The sequence below is a fragment of the Choloepus didactylus genome, chromosome 17, assembly GCF_015220235.1.
Source record: "Choloepus didactylus isolate mChoDid1 chromosome 17, mChoDid1.pri, whole genome shotgun sequence".
Lineage (NCBI taxonomy): Eukaryota > Metazoa > Chordata > Mammalia > Pilosa > Megalonychidae > Choloepus > Choloepus didactylus.
The window spans coordinates 5,046,746-5,067,882 of NC_051323.1; the positions used below are offsets into that span (position 1 = coordinate 5,046,746).

General features: G+C 41.4%; 1 protein-coding gene across 1 annotated transcript in view; it reads right to left on the reverse strand.

The window, feature by feature from the left end:
- RMND5A (required for meiotic nuclear division 5 homolog A) overlaps positions 1-21,137 on the reverse strand; it is a 52,944-nt gene that overhangs the window by 17,616 nt on the left and 14,191 nt on the right. Inside the window, exons 2-4 of the mRNA XM_037806808.1 lie at positions 18,122-18,264; positions 2,341-2,475; positions 893-993 (exon numbers count right to left, since the gene is read on the reverse strand). Of these exons, the coding sequence (XP_037662736.1) occupies positions 893-993; positions 2,341-2,475; positions 18,122-18,264 (379 nt within the window). The remainder of the gene's footprint in view (positions 1-892; positions 994-2,340; positions 2,476-18,121; positions 18,265-21,137) is intronic.

The following is a 21,137-nucleotide window of genomic DNA, read 5'->3' on the forward strand; positions in this document are numbered from 1 at the left end:
TTCTGTTCTGGAATAATGAAAATGTTCTAAAATTGATCACGGGGATGTATGCATAACAACATGATGATACTGTGAGCCAGTGATTGTATACTTTAGATAGTTTGTGTGGTGTGTGAATATATCTCAATAAAATTGGAAAAAAAAAAATCTAGGACAAGGGTCAGCAAATTATGGCCAAGGGTCAAATTTGGCCTGCTGCCAGTTTTGTACACCAAATGGCCAAGAATGGTTCTTAAAGTTTTTTTTAAGAAATAGGTTGTAAAATAAAAGGATATGTGACAGAGACCTTATGTGGTCTACAAAGCCTAAAATATTTACTATCTAGTCCTTTACAGAAAATTTTGCCAACCCTCCCTAGGATAATATTTACTATAGCTTCCTCAGTTATTTCAGATAATTCCTTATCAGTGGCAAGTACACAGTGAATCATCAAATATTACATCAGTAATAAGAACAGGGCACCTTCATAACAATATTTACTCTCTTCCTGCATGCCATTTAGTTCCAACAGCAAATTACACTGTGTTCTAGGAGGCCAGCAAATTATGGCGGCTCACATCTCAAACCAGGAACCCCTGGACAGTGCCCTTCAGTTATAAAGCTGGTCCATGGCTGAGCCCTGGTACAGAAAACCCTTCTCTCTCACGGGAATTGAAACTAACCAACAAGTGAAGTAAGCGCTAACCATTTGCTCACGTTGCACATCCCCACATTCCACCAAGCTGAAAGAAATTAATAAATTTTCTCTCTTGATTTCTCTAAAGTGTACCTGAGATAAGATAAATAAGAAAATAAATACGATAAATCTGAAAATCTCCAAAACGTTTTCTCATTAGGTTTCTTATTGAGAATTCTCTCAAAGTATTCAAAGGAAACAAAGTTAGTAACTCACTCCAGAGCAGGTCTCAGAACTCTGACTTTTAATGCTTCTAATATTCGATTTAGCTCCACAAATGGTTCTTTCTGACTTGGGTCAACAGAAAGACCAGATTCCTGAAAAAAAAGGAAAGAATTTCTGTTACCAGTAATCAGGGTAAAGAAATAGGGGTAAAAGCATATCCTAGATTATAAAATGATGGGGAAAATCATTAAAAATAACTTCCTTTTAACATATATTTCTACAGCAGAGACTGTTGACTGCCCCCCTGGGTTCCTTCTTCCCCCTTACTATAGTAGTAGAACCCCCAAATTTCAGTAAGGCACATGCCCAAATGAAATGAAGCTGGGTCTGGTCTTGCATGACACCGGTTTAGGCCAATGAAATATAAGCATGTGCTCTTTGTCCCTTCCTGGAATACAAAGTGGTGGCTGTGGCTCCAGCTGCTATTCTGGGCCATGAGGACAGGGGCCACACCCAGGAAAAGCAGAGCTACAAAAAGCCGAGGTTCCTAAGAGCTTCATGGAGCAAAGCTACCACACAGGCTGTGCACTGCCCCCTACCTCAGATTTCTCTGAGAGAAATAAACTTCATTTTTGTTTAAATCACTGTTATTTTTAGGTCTTTATTACTTACAAACAAACTTAATCCAAATGACACCATTTACTTTAGGAACGTTATATGAACACCCACAGAAAATCCCTGTCAGATACACAGAAAGACCTGAGTTATTTATCTGAATTGTTTAAAAGGCTTAGGTGAGAGGTTCAGTTTACAGACTGGCTGTCAGCTATTTAATTCTTACAGTCCTTCATTTTTTCTAAATGGAAAATGCAGTAGCATTTGGTGGCTCAGAACAGAGCCTGGAGTCACACGAAATTTGGACTGAATCCCAGTTCCTTCACTGAGAACATGGATGGTTTCGGGCCAAGTTACTCGTTTCTCCAGACCTCAGCTTTCTCACTGTAGAATGGAAACAATAATTTTGATCTCACTGTCTGGGTGGTGTTGGTAAACTTCAGAAATCTCCAGGATGGTTGAAAACAGAAATAAAACACAACACTGCTCACCTGAAGTAGATTTTAGCTTGAAATTCATTTCATAAATAAGCTCCTATAAGCCGAGACAGATCAGAACAAGCATCAACCCCTCTTTTTCTTCTCTGCCTCACTAACCTTCCCTATCAGAAGAGGACGTGGAGAAAGCAGTATCACCCTGGCCCCCTTGGTGCGTGACCTGGGATCTCTAATTTCTGGACCAAGAACAAGGGAAGAACCATCCGGATAACAAGTTCTAGAACTGTATTTTCTCCAGTTCCTAATAAAATGAGGTCAGCCCTGGTAATTAAAATGTTGAGATTCTACCTACAGCCAGAAGACACCTTAAACCCCACTTGCAAGTAAGGGAAACCTCAAGGAGCTCCTCACTGCTTTTCCATCCCTCTCGGTCGGCACCCCGGCTACCTGGCAGAGCTCCTCGGCCACATCCAGCATTCCCTGTCGGAAGAAGTGCTCTGCCATGACCTCATTCAGCAGCCGCTGGCTGTCTGCCTGCCAGCAGCCCTCTATGCCGACACTGCTAATGTCCGAATCGAAATTCTGGAAAAGAGAAAAAGAATCACGAATGGACTGGGAGACATCACTTTATATGATTTTACCCCACTTGACAGGAAGAATGGGCTTTGTTTCACTCTCCTAATAAGTACCCAATTCCAATTTATCTGTAGCCTACATGACAGGAAGGAATTTTCCCATTGCCCCTCTCTAGAACTTGGCATTCTCACAGACTACTGCTAGGAGAGTAACAGCAACATTTTAAGAGGGTAATTAGAAAAACATAAGGATTTAATGTGAATAAATTGATTTCTAGGTGCTATACTACAGCAGTATTTTCAGAGGTATGCAGTGGCAATGTATAAAAAGCATGCTCAAGGATGTACTGTCTGTGATAGGGGAAAAAAAAAAAAAGGAGAGAACTCATGCCCACCAACAAAGGATTAGCTAAGTAATCCAAGGCATACCCAAAAAACCGCAGGTTAAGAGAGAAGGCTCTATCACTTAATAGCTGTAAGGTCTTGGCCAAATTACTTAACACCCTTGGGCCTCAGCGTCCTTATCTTAAGTGGAGAAAGTACCGCATGGTCCTTTCTGGACCACTGTGAGGATTAAATGAAATGTGAGCTGCTACTATCACCAGGATTACTAGTCTGTTAAAAAGTGAGGTTTGGGAGAACCTAAGATGGCGGCTAGGTGAGACGGCAAAAAAACACCTCCATGAAAAATACTAGATAAAAACCAGAAAGAGACCCAAAATACCACTTCCAGAGATACACCAGCCGGACAAGGTCTGCTAAATCCACAGGGGCCGTGCACTTGGTGAAACCGGGAGTCTGCATTCTGAAATGAGTGAGTGAGCAGGCTGAAAGTCCTGTGGCCGTGCTGCAGTGTGGGGCCTGGGAGCGGCTGCAGATACGGCAGTGAGAACCGCATAGTGAAGCAGTGCAGGAGTGGGCCGTAGCCAACGCCTCAGTGTCTGGTGTGTAGGACAGCCCTCCCCACACCTGCTGCTGATTGTCCTGGGGCCAGAGGGACAGAGGGGAGGACCAAAAGGAGAAAGAAACCGCACTCCTTGCAGCCGGCTTCCCGGTGTGCTGGCGACACTCCTGCCCGGGGCAGTACCCACAGCCCAGAGCCGCGCCAGGAAACCCAGTCTGACGGGGAGTGTATCCCACAGCACCCCGCACATGCCACAGTATCGGCTGTGGACAGTGGCCTCGGGTGCAACCACAGCTAGTTATCCCGTAGCTGGGAAGGCAGAGCTATGCGAAAAGTGGGGGGGGGGGGTCGAGACGCCCCATTCAGCCATTTTTGCATCAGGCTGGGAGCGCCCCTGCACGGCCTGGCGGCCCAGGGCTTCCCTTGATGGAAGGCATGCACTTGTGACATAGCACAGCCTTCCCTAAGCAGAGGTCCTGGAAGATCACAGCTATCAAGCAAAGCAAATGCCAAGAGGCCAAAAACAACAGAAAATCTTAAAGCATTTGCTAAAACCAAACGATGTGGAGAACCCAATCCCAAACACCCAATTCAAACAATCAGAGGAGACACAGTACTTGGCACAATTAATCAAAAGATTACAGTCAAAGAATGAGAGCATGGCACAGGATATAAAGGACATAAAGAAGACCCTAGAAGAGCATAAAGAAGACATTGCAAGAGTAAATAAAAAAACAGAAGATCTTATGGAAATAAAAGAAACTGTTGGCCAAATTAAAAAGACTCTGGATACTCATAATACAAGATTAGAGGAAGTTGAACAACAACTCAGCGTCCTCGACAACCACAGAACAGAAAATGAAAGAAAAAAAGAAAGAATGGAGAAAAAAATTGAAAAAATTGAAATGGATCTCAGGGATATGATAGATAAAATAAAATGTCCAAATTTAAGACTCATTGGTGTCCCAGAAGGGGAAGAGAAGGGTAAAGGTCTAGAAAGAGTATTCAAAGAAATTGTTGGGGAAAACTTCCCAAACCTTCTACACAATATAAATACACAAAGCATAAATGCCCAGCGAACTCCAAATAGAATAAATCCAAATAAACCCACTCCAAGACATATTCTGATCAGACTGTCAAATACTGAAGAGAAGGAGCAATTTCTGAAAGCAGCAAGAGAAAAGCAAATCACCACATACAAAGGAAACAACATAAGACGAAGTAGTGACTACTCAGCAGCCACCATGGAGGCAAGAAGGCAGTGGCATGACATATTTAAAATTATGAGAGAAAAATCTCCAACCAATAATACTTTATCCAGCAAAACTCTCCTTCAAAACTGAGCGAGAGCTTCAATTCTTCACAGACAAACAAATACTGAGAGATTTTGCCAATAAAAGACCGTCCCTACTTCAGATACTAAAGGGAGGCCTACCGACAGAGAAACAAAGAAAGGAGAGAGAGATACAGAGAATTTCAACAGACATATATAGAACCTTACATCCCAAAGCACCAGGACACACATTTTTCTCTAGTGATCACGGATCTTTCTCCAGAACAGACAATATGCTGGGACATAAAACAAGCCTCAATAAATTAAAAAAAAAAACAACTGAATATATTCAAAGCACATTCTCCAACCACAATGGAATACAAATAGAAGTCAATAATTTTTGGTTTGTAACTCCACTATTTACTTCCTACAGGATATAAAATACATAAACTCTAATGACAAATCAGTGGTTTTGGACTCAATGTAAAATATGGAATATTTGACAAGAACTATATAAAGGCGGGGGAATGGAGGAGTATAGGAACATAGTTTATGGGTCCTATTGAAGTTAAGTTGGTATCAGAGAAAAACACGATTGTTATGGATTTAAGAGGTTAAATTTAAGCCCCACAGTAAACACAAAGAAATTATCAGAGAATATGACCACAGAGATGAAAAGGAGAGTATGGGTTATGAGAAGTGGGGGAAGGGGCAATGGGAGTTAAGAAATGAGTGTAGGGTTGCTGTTTGTGAGGTGAAGGGAAATTTCTAGTAATGGATGGTAGGAAGGTGATAGCATTACAACATTCTAAATGCGATTAATCCTACTAGTGGAATGCTAGGGAGGGGGTGGAATGGGAAGATTTAGGCTGTATATGTTTCCACAATTGGAAAAAAAAAAAAGACAGTCTAAATAGATGACAATTGAATGCCAAGGATGATCCTGGATGGGATCTGAAGATGGAGGACAGGAGGCTCAAAGGGACACAGCTGGGACATAAGTGAAAAAAAAAAAAAAGGCAATATAGAATTTAAGCTTTGTATCAATGTTGAATTTCTTGAACTCCTTAGCTGTGCTTAATGGGATTGCATAAAAGAATGTTCTTGTTCATGGGAAATGTAAATGTGAATTATACTGTTTATTCAAGGATGTGTGCAGCTTGCTTTCATATGTTCAGAAGACAGAGCAATAGATGATGGATGATAGGGAGGGAGGGAAAGAAAGAAACGGTGGTGTGACAGCATGTTAAAGTTGATGGATCAGGGTATCAGAGGAGGGGGGGTCAGGGTAAGCTGTGTACGGGGTTTGTATTGGTTTTGCACCTGTACCTGTAACTTTGAATTTATTTCAAAATAAAATAATAATAATAAAAAAAGTGAGGTTCATCGCTCTGTATGTACAGACATGGAAAAGTGTCCGAAACACATTAAGTGACACCATTTTTGTTAAAAAAAAAAAAAAAAAAAAAGCAAATGCATAGGAAAAAAAACCTGAAAGAATATACACCAAGGTATCAGCAGAAAGGTGGAGATTTTGAGGGAGAAGAGTTTTACTTTTTCCCTTCTATACACAAAGAGTAGATATTCCTTTTATAACAAACTAAGAGTTTTTAAAAGCACACAGGCTGAGGGCTTGGTTCCAGGCAAGATGGAGTAAGCACACTCCACCCTGTCTCTCCCACTGAATGCACTGAAAACCCTGGACAGAAGGCGGGGAGCAGCTATTTGAGGACACGGAAAAGCAAATACCAAGTGGACTGGGAAGATTAGAATTCAAAACAGCACAGAAACAGTTGTGAGTTTACTATTCTCCCTCCTTTGACATCTCCTAACCTGGAAACAATGTGGTGAGGACCTCGGAAGTGGGCACCACGCCGTGGACAGAGAGCTTCAGGAGAAACGCTAGTTCTGGCCCGAGGAACAGCAAAGGGTTCTCCTACCCCACAGGAAGTAGGGGAATTTGAAATTGTTTTCCTCCATCCTCTTTGCACCTCTAGCTCAAGGCAGTCTGTAGGTGTATTTAGTCTTCTATTGTGGCTTACAAGAATCCAAATTTATTTTCTCAAGGCTCTGTAGGTCAGAAGTCTAGCAGGCTCAGCTGGTTTCTCTGCTTCTGGTCCCACAAGAGCAAGATCCAGGTGTCTGCCAACCCATGCTCTCATGTGGAGGGAGGCTCTGAGAAGACTCTGCTCCCAGGGTCACTCAGGGGCTGGCGGAATTCAGCTACATGCAGTTGTAGGACTGGAGTTCCCAGGGCCTCCCTCACCTTCACAGCCAACAAGGGTGGATCAAATTCCACACACTATGAATCTCTCCAACTTTCCTTGCTGCCAGCTGTTGATTTTAAGGGCTCCTGTGATTACAGTGGGGCCCACCCAGAAAACCCAGGGTTATCTCCCTGTTTTGAGGTCAGCTGATAAATAACCTTAACTACATTTGCAAAAATGCTTTGCAGCTGTATGTAGATTAGTGTTTGACCCAATAACCAAGGGATGGGGATCTGAGGAGGACATCTTTAGAATTCTGCCAACCACAGCAGGCAAACTAAGCTTTTCAAGAGAGGGGACTTTTCAGTCAGGAGCTGTGGTCTCAAGAGGGAGGGGCAAAAACCCATTGCCTTTTCCCTCTGTCCTTCCCCTACTAGGCCTAAGATATGGGCACAGCTGTGGCAAGCATGCAGGAGAGAGAAAATAAGGCCCCAGCTTTTCGGCTAGATGACCAAAAAGGAAGTCCCAGGGACTTTTGGGACAATAATAAACATGATATTCATGTTATCAGAATACCAGAAGAAGAGGAGAAAGAGTGTGATGTAGAAAAAATATTTGAAGAACAGCTCCCAAATTTGACAAAAGACATAAATCTACAGATCAAAGAAGCTCAGTAAAAATAATAATAAATTAATTAATTAATTAAAATAAAAAGGGACAGGGACTGTAGAAGACAGTAATGATGGTTTATGATTTTATCCCACGATGTCTGTTAATTCAACTCACTGATTATACTAGTATGTGCCAAAGAAATAAGTCTAGAAGCATGAATACCAAATAGTTAATAGTACTTATTTCTACCACCACCATGGACTTTTACTTTCAACTCTTTAATTTTGTTTAGTTTAAGTTATTATTAGTTTGAATTACTTTGACAATCAAAATAAATGTGTTAAAAAAAAAAAAAAGCTCAATGAACCCAAAACAGTATAAACCCAAACAAATCCATACCCAGACACCTCACAATCCAATTGCTGACAACTAAAGACAAAAAAAAAATCTTGAAAGCAGCCAGAGAAAAGTAATATGTTACTTATCTCCTATAACTATGATTCAAATAACTCCGATTTCTCAAGAGAAACCAAGGATGCCAGAAAGAAGTGCAACATTGTTTTTTTAAGTACTGAAAGAAAATAACTGTCACCCCAGGAGTCTATATCCATTGAAAATATCCTAAAGGAATGAAAGAGACAGACATTCGCAGATAAGGAAAACTCAATTTGTTGACAGCAGATCTGTTCTAAAAGAACCGCTCAAGTAAGTTCTTCAGAAGGAGGGGAAAGATACCAGAAAGAAAACCAGGACCTGAGGAGTGAAGTGAAGGAGGAGCAAATCTATACCATAGTCGGAAAGCTTCCCATGCCCAATTCCACTTCTTTCCCCTTTATCTTTCATCATAGGCGTTATTCAATAACCTCTAGCATTTCTTTTTTAAAAAGCACCTAAAATTGTTTAGACAAGATCATTTAGATTCAACTGAAATTACAGTCCTAGTCAATCACTCCTCAAATATAATCAAACCAACATGGGCTCACCTCACAGTACATGCAAGAGCAGTAGTGAATAACGTGCAAGCAGCCTCCCACATTACAGTCGCTACAGTGCAGGAGAGGTCTCTAAAATTAAGCACGTTTTTCTTCCCTCTAAAGGGAATCTACCCATTTTTCAATAACAACCCAGTAGCCTAAGATGAAATATATACAATTATGATTCAGAATTATTCAAACAAAAATGAAAAAAAAATTACTGCCAGAGTCCGAATTTTCTTTACTCTGTTTATTTTATAGCTATCTTTCCTAGCCTTGTACTTAATCCAAAGAATGGAAATAACACAAAGTACCTAGACGCTAAAGCTACAGATTTCATGTACATACTGAAAGACTGTTCCCTAGCACTGAATAAAAAGAGCCACAACTGCTCTTTTAAAAACGTCAAATATTTTTAAAATATCCTTTGGATTTATTACAAAGATTCACCACAATGCTCATCAAGTACCTTTACTTCTACAATGCTTGCAATGTCACTACCCTACGGGTAAGAAAATCGTAGGCCCTCACACTCAGCGTGTCTCTACTACCTGCCAGCTCTTACAACTTATTTGCTAGGCATGGAAAGCATGAATGTACAAAGATTAGATGAAATTTTCTGAGCTCCCTTCTTCCACCCTGATTTTATGCAGTTTAAACCACAGAAGTAGATGAGGAAACTTCTTTCATAGCTTATTTTCTGCTCACATGTAGTAAAAATTAAAGCAAGACTGTAAAAGGAGAATCAAATATGGGGCCAGAACCCCTTTTGTTATCACTGCAGGTTCTTACTCACTTGCACCAGGGCTGGGCTGAGTGCCAGCTTCCGTTGCTAGGTGACCAACTTGTTTGCATGGCCGCCCAGGAAATCAGCAACACTACAAACCAGCCAAAGGGGCTAATGAAGAGAAATACCTGTCTCTTATTAGCACCTTCTGTTTTACTATACTTATTTTATATTTTTAAATCAGAAAAGAAGCCTTGGCACTGTGTTCTTAAACAGGTAAAAAGGATTCAAACAAGAATCAAAAGCAAAAAAGAAGAAAGCATTCAAGGGTGTGTCACCTGGAAAAGATATCATGGCTTGGAAAGATATCTGGGACACACTAGTTTGTATTCCATCTCACATACTTTTAGTGCCATTCACCTTTACGAGTAATTAAAAGCTTTAAAATCTGGAAGACGAGGCAGAGAAAGTAAATAACTTCAATAAAACATCATTAATGAAATGAATGAAATCTAAACAGACCATCTTACCATTCTAGCCATATCATAACATTCGTACAAATCAGACTTTAAGGACTGGCTTTCATTGTTCAGCATCTAAAACTAATCCATTTCTGAAATACATTTCACACAGTTATAATTAATTGAGAAGACAGTATTAAGGACATAGCAAAACATACATTTGCTTTAATTACCAAGTGCCAATTCTCTAATACTGTAAGTTTTTTAAAACTTCCCCATCTACTTTTAAGGAAAAATGGTATATGAATCTAACAATGTGCTATTATCAAATCTACCAGGAACCAATGTCCTTCCTAAGTATCCAGTTAATCTGGTTTAGCAATAAGGTATACTGCAAAGACTACTTAACAGATAATAAAAGAAGATCTGGGTTCTGGGTCTACTAGGACTGACAGAAGACAGCTATTTCACATACAATCCACAAAAGATTAGTATCCAAGAGTTAAAAAAAAAAAAAAAAAAAACCCAAAACCTATTAATAAAAAAGACAAACAACGTAATAGAAGAAACGGACAAATGACGAGCAAGAATCACAGAAAGGGGAAATCCCAGTAGTCAAATATATGAAAAGATGCTCAGCCTCAGTGGTGATCAAGGAAATACAAATTAATACAACTAGATACTATTTCACACCCAACTGATTAATTTAAACAGTTTTAAAGTCTGATAATACCAAGTGTAGGGAATATTTAGTAAGGCTGATGATTCAGGCATATACCAGGCAGCAGAGCTTAGCAAACTACAGGTTGGGAAATAAATTTAGTAGTGTATCATAATCAGCATTTTGTTGATGCATTCTACCTTCTTAGACATTCTGTTCTCTCCATAAGACCCTCATACCCCTACTTTTGTTTTCAAAGCTAAGGGAAATAATGCAGGTTGCTCCAGACCAAGGCTTAAAAAAAAAAAAAAAAAAAAAAAAAAAAAAAGCCACACTGAGTTCTTTTATTTTATAAACAAAGGAGAGTAATTTGGTATGGTCAAAAATATGCTAAACCCTTCTGCTGGGCTTTTAAGATCCTTACAATGCTCCTTTATCTAACACCTGTCACATTTCCATCCCTCTCTCCAACTATAATTTTACATACCTCTCTACTCCCCAATTTGCTCCTGCCCCGCCCCACTACCTCCTTAAATGAACAGAACACAAAAAATTATTTGAATGACTATTTTACTAACTTTCTTAAGGGTGGTACATAACTCTTAACCATTCTAGATGCAGAGAAGAGAAATTAATTATGATACATAGAATTTAAATGTAATGTAATATAAATATAGTGTGTAGCTTAGGACACTAGGGATTAATTTTCTTAGGAACTCCACTTGAGAAGGGCCCCTTTAAATCTTAAAACCGGGGTTTTAACCAGCGCTGCCATTTGCTTACTCGTTCTGTGATCTCAGGCAGTATAATGGTTAACTTTATGTACCAACTTGGCTAAGCCATGGTGTCCAGGTGTTTGGTCAATTATTGGCCTTGCTACTATGGAGGTATTTCATAGACTGGATTGGCATCTGCAATGAGTTGATCTTAAATAAAGGAGATGACCTTGCATATACCGTGGGTGGGTCTTATCCAATCAGTTGGAGGTCATCACAGCAAGAACCAAGGGTTCCAAAGTCAGAAGAATGTCTGCCTCAAGATTTCAACATCAACCAATCCTTGCTGGAATTTCCAGCCAGTCAGCTTCCCCCAGGGAATCTGGACTCAGGAATTCAGCATCACCTTTTCTGGAGTTTCCAGTCTGCGGCCTGCCCTACAGAGTTCAGTCGTGCCAGCCCCCAAAGTTGCAGGAACCAATTCCTTGTAACAAGTCTAACAGATTTCCTGTTGGTTCTGTTTCTCTGGAGTACCCTAAGTGATACAGGCAGATTACTTAATCTGAGTCTCAGCTTTTGCATCTGCACCTGAGGACAATAATGCCTACTTTACAAAGTATTAGTGAAGATTAAGTTAAATAATTAAGTTAAATAGTGTACATGAAAGCATCTACCAGCACCAGGTTAGCTGCATCTGAGAGCCAGGGCTAGCCACCAAATCTTATCATGCATTGAAAAGGATCTTCATTGAAAACACAAAAAAAAAACAAAATACAAAATACAAAACCACATTAACAGGGGCATTAAAAACAGATTCCTGAATTTAAAGTCACTTAAATACAATTGCATTAGTTGGTACAGCTTGATGGGTTTAAGTCTTTTCCTCTCAATCCGACTTGGATGCTAGACCATGCAAGCTACCTCATCAGCCAGCCTCAGACAAAAGTGGACCTGTAGCTCCGGGTCTCACCCTGCTTTCCTCGAGGCTCTAGACTATAATTCAACAAATGATTATCAACTAAATATTGTAGTTTCATTCTGTTCAGAGCAGGAGTAGAAGAAAAATATAGGTCCACAGCTTAGGGCTAATGGTGAACTGTGACAGATGGCAGAGAAAGCAGAACTCAACCCAGCTTCTCTGTAGAGAATGATCTTCAGGCTGAAAAGGGCAGAGACAATATTGTCCCACAGGAAATGAAGCCCAGCAGCAGTGAAGAGACCCAGAGAGCATCCAGCTGCTCGCGTGAGTCAGGACTCTTGGTTTCTATGGTCAGAAACCCTCCTTTTTGCCCCAGCAAGTAGACAGAAGGAAAGGCTCTGGTAACCAGGGGTAGGCCTGAGCATAACTGGGCCACATGTGGCGCCCATCCCCATCTCCTGCTTCCGTTTCTCTCGATAGGGGTTGTGTTTCCCACCCCAGGACTGCTTCTTTCAAGGGCTCCCATAGTCCCAGCCCGTCTTTCCTTAGGAGCTCTAATTAGAAAGATCCTAGGGAAGGACTCTCAGATGCCCACCTGGACCAAACAACCATGGCCAAGGGGTGGGGGGGCTATAATGCACCTGCTTGGGTCGGGGGGGGTCAGGCCCAGCCTCAGACCAAGCACTGCGGCCAAAATGGACAAGGGAACTGAAAACATGGACACCCTGATTCTCCTTCTTGACCGCAAATGTATGAGATATTTTTATTAAATGCCCTGCCATTTCCTAGACTATTCTCCAGCAAATTCTAGGAAGGAAAGGTTAGTTTGACATATTATTTTATGTATTTTATTCTTTGGCAATATATTCCCAGCTTTGGATCAGTTTTTTTTTTTTTTTTTTTTTTTAATTGCTGTCAACTATTCCTATTTACTAGTTCTAAAAGTTCCACCCAAAATATATATCAAATTACCTACATTTCAGAACTTTGACTTACTACTTTTTCTAAAAAAAAATCACAGTGAATTTTCCAGTTTTTTAAATTTCCTTTTTCCTTAACACTAACATTTCTTTAATACATAACACAAAATGTACTCATTATGTAATAGAATTTTGGAGTTAGTATCTGACTTTACCTACTCTATCTAAACTACTGCACAAAGCTAAACACAAAACCTCACCCTCCAGTAGGATCTGTTTCTCTTATTTCCCAGTCATACCTGCATAAAAGGCAGATCCAGACTGCTCACTCAGAATGATCTAAAAATATTCTGTATTTCACTTGTTTTGGCAATAGTCCATTCTTTAATACAGTCAGTATTTTGCCTCACCAATGCAGTTATCTACCCAGTAGCAGATCCATTCAGACAAGGTGTTTAAAAAAATGTTTAAAAACCCTTATCTTCCCCCCTGAAAGATTACCAACCCTGGTAATGTTTAGTTAGTGACCTAACTAATCTCCTACTACAGCACAGTATTTAAGAACACAGACTCCCAAGATCTTTTTCAAAACCTTGATCTACCACTTATAAGCTGTACACCTTAAGTGTGTTACTTAATCTCTCTTAGTTTCCTCCTATACAAAATGAGAATAATAATGTACCTGTATCATGAGATAGAAATGTGTGTAAAGCACTTAGCCCAGAATCTGGAACAGTCAACAATGAGTAAGTGACAGCTATTATCTTCCTACCCAACTTCTCCTTGGTCTAATTTCACCCTAGTTAACAAGGTCAAGCAAATCCCCCATGCCTTCGTCATTCCCTCTCCTGTCCCTCAATCTCCTGTTGGACCAAACGCCCCGTTCCTCACGGGGCAGCCAATCTCTCAGGCCAGTTCCTGAGAGTCTCCAATGAGCCAAGCACATACATGATGAGCATTTGTTCTGCTCCCTTTCCCACCCCCAGAGGAAACCATATCTCCCTGCTCCACTGCTCTAAATCTTACCCGTTCTTCCCAGCCAAATTTAAAATACCAACGTCACAAACCTTATCGTAATCAAGAATAAAATAATTCCCTTCACTTTATATAGTAAGCAGTGTCCATCTCACACAAACTTGTTTTATGTTTCCTTAGAATTTTTCCAGCTCTTTTATGTGTATAAAAAGCACATTTACATAGACCAAACTACACTGCAATCTTCTCAAGGACGCATACTGTTTTTGACTTGTATCTATTTCACACTCTTTAAAATCTTAGTACTATTTTAACACACACACACACACACCTGGAAATCTAAAGCAGTTAACATTTTTATTGACTTTATTTAATTAGGTAGTAGACTAAGCAGTAAAATAGTCAAAAGACTAAGTAAGTTACTGAATAAGATGATATAACCCAGACAGAATTCTAGATTTTCTAAAAATGGGGATGGAAATAAAAACATCCCAAAGTATTGTTTTTACTAAAAATATATATACATATATAGTCAGAGAAACCAAAGGCCGATATTATTTACTTTACATAGTGATCATGTAATGGACATCTGAAAACAGTCAATACATTAAAGGGAATCTCCCAACAACTTTTAATGTCCCTTTTGCAATAACTAAAAGGCAGGACGTGCCTTGGATAACACCATGAACTTCTTTTCCACTTAGGTTTTCAGAGAAGCAATGACTAGACAGTTTTAAAAACAAGAAAAGCATTCAACGATTAAAGGAAAATAAAGCCACCATTTAGCATGTCAAAAAACTTGAGTAAGTTCCTCACTCAAACCCAGACTAGTCATAAAGGAGACACTGGCTTCTCCGCTTGTCCTGGTCTAGTGAGGGTGGGAACGTGTGTCCACAATGCAATGCTCACAGGCTGCTGGACAGCATTCCAGTTTATTACTCAAGACTGTTTGTTGTGGTACTTAAAAGCTGTGTGCCACAACGGCTTCGGGTTCATCCTGTTTGCTCACCACCTATTCCTTCAAGCCCATCTGGCGTTTACTACCGGCTGCCCCAGAGGCCTGTACAAATTTACCAAGTTCAAACTGAAAGAGGGAGAGGGTTTGACAAGTCAGTGGCATCTTATCTGACAATGGTCTACACAGAATTCCTCTGCAAGAAGCCCATTCACCATGTCTAGGTAGTTCTGGTGGGAAAACAGCTTCTCCTATAGCTGAGACCAAGCAGATGCCAAAAAAACAAAAAACAAAAAACAAAAAAACAAAAAAAACACCTTTGTTTGGGAAAGGAGTATGCTAGAAAACATTTAGAGAATTGGACTAAAAGATTCAGGCTTTCCCCTGTGGACTATAATTCAAATACTTATCAGCATCAACTAAAAAAGGTAGCATCATATGATGGATCAAAAGAATTCAGAATCCCAGGAAGAAGGGGGAAATCCAGGTCTTCTAAAACCTAAACTACTTTACAGGAACATATAAAATGTTTTGAAAGAAACGACAAAAGAAAATTACTCGACAAAGCCCTTATAAATTCCAAGCAAATTTAAAAAAAGTCCTTTAAAAAGTAATGAGTAAATTAAAATATGTCATTAGGAACATTCACCTCCAACACATTCCCAGCCCCACCCCCAAGCCAGCAAGTAGGAGATAATTTTCCATAAGTGTGTTCCCTTGTACCCATTCTCAAAGAGATACTTCCATTTTGGGCACCACATACAGCTAAATGCTTTGCCTCCAAGATTGGCCCAAATACCTGACCAACCTTATAAATATTTGCAAAGACCTGCTGGATCAGGAAGAAGACACGTTCAACAAGTCTCCAGTAGCTAACACCAATCCTGGACACTTCTGAGAGCAAAAGAGGGTTATGATAATTATGGCAGAACAAGAGACATAAAGTAGGAACAGGGGCATACGGTCACCCTCCCGGTGGCAGAATGCAAAGCTGGTGAATTATATGCCCAAATGCTCCAGATCCTGGTGGCCAGGGTACACACACTTGACATGTGCATACGAGGCTGTCTCCACCTACCTCGAGAATCTGGGATCTCTTCCCAGATACCTTCTCCCATTGGCTGCCTTGGAAACTACAGCTCTTCTTACTATCATGGCACCTCTGGTCCTGCTGTCTAGATGCTGACCTCTGCCCTAATTGCAGGCAGCCCAGTGGTCAAACAGATAGCCTCAGGAACCTCCTGGGATTCTGTCTGAGCCTTAAACCATCAACATCACCAGGACACCTTGTCCACTGATAGTCACCAAGATGTGAAGCCTCCAAAGCACCACCAGTAGTTACATCACCTGAGAGAAACTGAGGTTTCCTCACTCACAGTGACTTAAGAACGTCTCTAAAGTGCCCCATTACCATGCCTGTAGTCCTTAAGCCTGTACAACCAACAACCACTCCAATATCATAGCTCTTCCAAAGTCATAGCTCTAAAAAGGTCTGAGGCCAAAGCCACCTCCAAGGCTGTGTACACACCTTGGAGTTTCCAAACAGGCCTTTGCAACTTCAAAGTCATTTCAGAGAATACTCACTGCCTTCCCAGCCTTTGCTGGTGGCTGCTTAGCTGGAACCAAAGCTGGACCCTCGCTGCTACCAACACCAGTTCTCTAGCCTCCTTTGTTAAGTCGAAGCCCTCACCATTATGGGCGTGTTGGGAGCTCTCTGAAAGGGCACTAGAATTTCTGTAAGCCACCACTACCCAACCAATCCTCAGAGCCCGTCACCCACAGTCCTGCCACCCATCTGCTGGTGAAGGATACCTCCTTAGAAGCATACAGTTCTGATTTAGGCAGCCTGAAGTCTAGCCTCTCAATGCTACTGCTCCATAGGATAACTTCTAACACTCGGGCCTCCCCATGAGTTAGAAAAGCCACATTCCGGATTCTATCACCTTCTATCTATGCTACAGCTATCATTTTTGTGCAAACGGACAAAGCAACTCCCAGAACTTGTCAGAAGATGCTTTTGCTACAAAGAGCTGTCCCCAAACAAAAGTTCTTCCTACCCCCACAGAAGTATTCAAGGTGTGAACAGAAATACCCATAACCAGTCACGATCTCCCCAATGGCTGAAGTAGTCAGAGGCGTCACACAGTAACCTTGGGCTACTTTTCCCAGACCCCACCAGAACGATGAGCTCCACATGCAAAACTGGCCCCGTGCTAAAAATGATAACTGCTTATAAGTCAATCATGAAGTCGAAGACTGTTCATTCAAAAGATGGTACAAGGGAAAAAGCACCCAAGAGAAGTGACGGCCTTGCTGGCTAGCAGCCTGCTCACCCACACGGAAGGCCAGGATGGAGGAAAGGGCCCGCGGCCCCCAGGTAGGCAACAGGAGTTCAGATGCTGCAGGGGGGACAGATTCAAGCAGGCTGCTCTAATCACCACACCAACAGAGGCCGAGTCACAGCCAGGGAATAACTCAGGAAGCAGGAAAAGTTACTTCTGTAAACAAACTCCCACGGAGTGGGCTAAAATTTCTTCGGAAATTTATTCATCATGACTTTAGGAGATCTACTCATTATAAGCAAACTGAACGGATGAACAACAAGGCTATAAAAGGAGAGGGTTTCTTTATTTTTATTTTTGTTTTTTAAATAATAGCAGCAGGGAACTTTAATAAGAAAAGCACAGTAAAACCAAACACGCCCAAAGTTACCAAAAGCAAAGATGAAAGGAACAGCATAAAATAATTTGGGAAAGCTAATGTTATCAAAGTACTGACATAAGATAAAAGATGACGCCAAAAAATACAAAGCACTTCCCCCAGTGTGCTGGTTTGAATGTACTGTGTCCCCCAAATGCCATTATCTTTGTGGTCTTGTGTGGGGCAGAAATTTTGGTGCTGGTTAGATTTGCTTGGAATGTGCCCCACCCAGCTGTGGGCAATGATTCTGATGAGATGTTCCCATGGAGGCGTGGCCCCACCCGTTCGGGGTGGGCCTTTATCGGTGGAGCCATGTAAATGAGCTGACTCGGGGGGAGGAAACTGAGTGCAGCTGGGAGTGATGTTTTGAAGAGGAGCAAGCTTGCTGGAGAGGAACGTCCTGGGAGAAAGCCGTTTTGAGGCCGGAGCTTTGGAGCAGACGCCAGCTGCCTTCCTAGCTAGCAGAGGTTTTCCGGATGCCATTGGCCATCCTCCGGTGAAGGTACCCGATTGCTGAGGTGTTACCTTGGACGCTTTGTGGCCTTAAGACTGTAACTGTGTAGCGAAATAAACCCCCGTTTTATAAAAGCCTATCCATCTCTGGTGTTTTGCATTCTGCAGCATTAGCAAACTAGAACACCCAGCATACCTTATCAATGGCTTTTCCAACCCGAGAAACACTGCTGTGGATGTCCTTGTGGTCTGAAGCCAATTTCTGAACAGTGTCCTTTATTCTTTTACAGCACTGTGTCAAGACAAGCGAAAGTGTCCCTGATAATTCAGCATCCTGGCCTATAAAAAAAGAAAGATCGGTTACTCATTAAAGCAAACCCAAAGAAGGCAAGTTTCAAATAGGCCTTCTGGAGCATGGAAGATGGGAAGAAAAGTAAAGAAAAAAAAAAAATCAGTATCTGCTTTGAAGCAGATGGTCACATTCATAGTTGACGTTTTTCAAGAGAATACTAGCAAAGACATCTTAATTTTTTTTTCATTTTTGGAAATAAGAAAATTTTACTATGAAGTAAACCACTTTTGTAATCACTAAAATCAGCACAGACTGTGAATAATACCACCAAGGCATTTTTCAGAAAATATGCCTAAAGTGATTAAACTCACTTAGTTGGTTAAAATAAACTGCTCAACTCATTCCCCAAACATTTTGGTTGTTCCATGTCCTAAAGAAAGATGATTTCGTCTAAATGCTTTACACTCCATATAAGAAGGAAAAAACAAACATCTTTGCATGCCATCAGGTGCAGAAAAGTGCCGAGGCTGCTATCCTTAGGAATGCCTGCTTGGGGGGCTGGCCCTGGCTGACGTCGGGAAACCTGCATTTCAGGAGGGTTCCCACCACCTAACCAAGAAGAGTGGCTCACTGTGCCTAGATTCTTCTGCTGAACACCCGCTTTCCTTCTGAGAGGCTGAAAGTTTGGTATGTGCTAGGCTGAGGGTGTAAATAAAACCCTGGGCAATCTATTTCTAATGAGTTTTGCCAGAAGACAATTCACACTTGTCTCACGATTCACTGCTGGAAGAATTCAGTGCATCCTGTCTGACCCCACAGGGAGACGGGGTCTTGCAGACCTGAGCTGGTCCCCTCTGGACTCTGCCCCCTGTGCCTGCTCCCTTCGTTGATTCTGCTATGCGTCCTTTCTCCATTATAAATCTCGGCCATGGATACCACTATGTGCTGAGGCCCATGAGTCCTCCGAGGGAATCACTGAACCTAGGGGTGGGCTTGGGAACTCCAGACACACATGACAAATCAACTCAAAGCTACTACAGTTCATGTCAACCTCTTTTCCTGTGCTACTCTCTCCACACTTCATCCCCACACCAGGAAAAAGAGGGGAGGAGAAAGAGAACAAATCCATTTATCATGTTTGTCAGTTATCGAACATATCTTCTACCTATCCCTGCCTGTAAGCAACAGGCTTGGCTTCTGAAATCCCACCTGGTATTAGACAGCAATGGTTCTTCAACTTTAATTTACATCAGCATCACCTGGAGGCCCAGTCAAATCAAAGTGGCCAGGCCCCATCCCGAGTCTCTGATTTAAGAGGTCTGGGATGGGGCCCGGGAATGTGAACAAGTTCCCAGGTGACACTGACGCTGCTGGTCCGGGAACCCTTCCCTACGCTACCCTGTATATAGGAAGAATTGGGTGATAAGCATAAAGGGCCAAGGAAATACAACCACAATGCCAGAAAGAGCTCCAGAGGAGAGTACAGTAGCCCTATGAAGTTCATTCATTCAACACATACTTTTTGAGCATTCACTATGTGACAGCTACAGCAGTGAAACAAATCACCAAAATTCCCTGCCCTAGGACTCAGCTTCTGGTGAGGGAGGTCAAGAATACACAAAATAAGTAAATTATACAATATGACAGATGATACATGCTACTGGGGGCAGGGGGTGGGGCAGAAGGGTGAAAGGGAGCGCCACTACAAGGTTTTGGGCAGAGAAGGGACATGGTCTGATGTCATGTTTTGATGTGGTCACTCAGACTGATGATAGCAGTGCAAGGACAGAAGCAGGGAGATAAGTCAGAAGGCTGTGGCAGCACTCCAGATGGGAGAAGACAGTGGCCCAGCCCAGGATGGTAGCTGTGGAGGTAGTGACAAGTGGTTGGATTCTGGATATATTCTGAAGGATTTCCTGAGATACAGGGGAAGTGAAAAGGAGCCACTGATGGCTCAAGGTTTGTGGCCTAAGTCAACTAAAAAGTTGGAGTTCTCTTCAATTAAGATGAAAAAGACTAAAGGCATGAGGGGTGAAGAGGGATGGAGTTCAGTTTGGGGCTTGTTAAATTTGGATACATGGAGAAATCTGTTGCATACAGCAACCTGGAGTTCAAGAGCAAGGTCAGGGTAGAGATATAAACTTGTTAGTCAGTGGCATACACATGATACTTAAAGCCATGAGACTAAATGAGATTATCAAGGGTACAAAATCTGAGTCCTGGGAACTCCAAGTGTAAACGGCTGAGACAGGGGAACTGGAAAAGGAGACTGGCAAAGACGACCAAAGCACTAAACACGCTGAAGGAGGAAAATCAAGACAGTGTGAGTATGGGAAAGTGAAGAAAATGTTAAATGTGCTGCTAGATCAAGCAGGATGTGGATGAAAAACTGACCACAGGATTAATGTGGATGTTATCAAGTGTCAGTTCTCAGTGACCATGGCAAGAATAAATTCTATAGAGTTTCAAGAAAAGAAATCCTAGAAGGGTGCAGAGATTCCATGTCTGGTTCAACAGCAATCACTGAGAGAAATAAAAAGATAAGCAAACAGAAGGTAATGCCCATAAGGTACCAAATCCAATCTGGGATGGCCAAAACAGAAACTGCCCTTATCTCTAAATACAATTGCAGAAAGTATACATCAGATGCTTCCGACTTCTAATCACACAATTTTAGCTAAGGGAAGACGTTGCACATCAGGAAAATTTTCAAAATCTGTCTAGAAGGCTTGCCATACATATTTTGTGTCAAAAGAATCTGTTTCAAAGCTCTGTTCTGGCCATTCCTGGTCTTTCCATACCTAAACCTTACCTGATCTCAATGTCTTCATCTCCTCTATGAATTTCTCTGCCTATAGACTTACTCCCCTCTTCCGAATTCCTAATGAATTCTGTTAAATCAACCACTCCTCTGGCATGT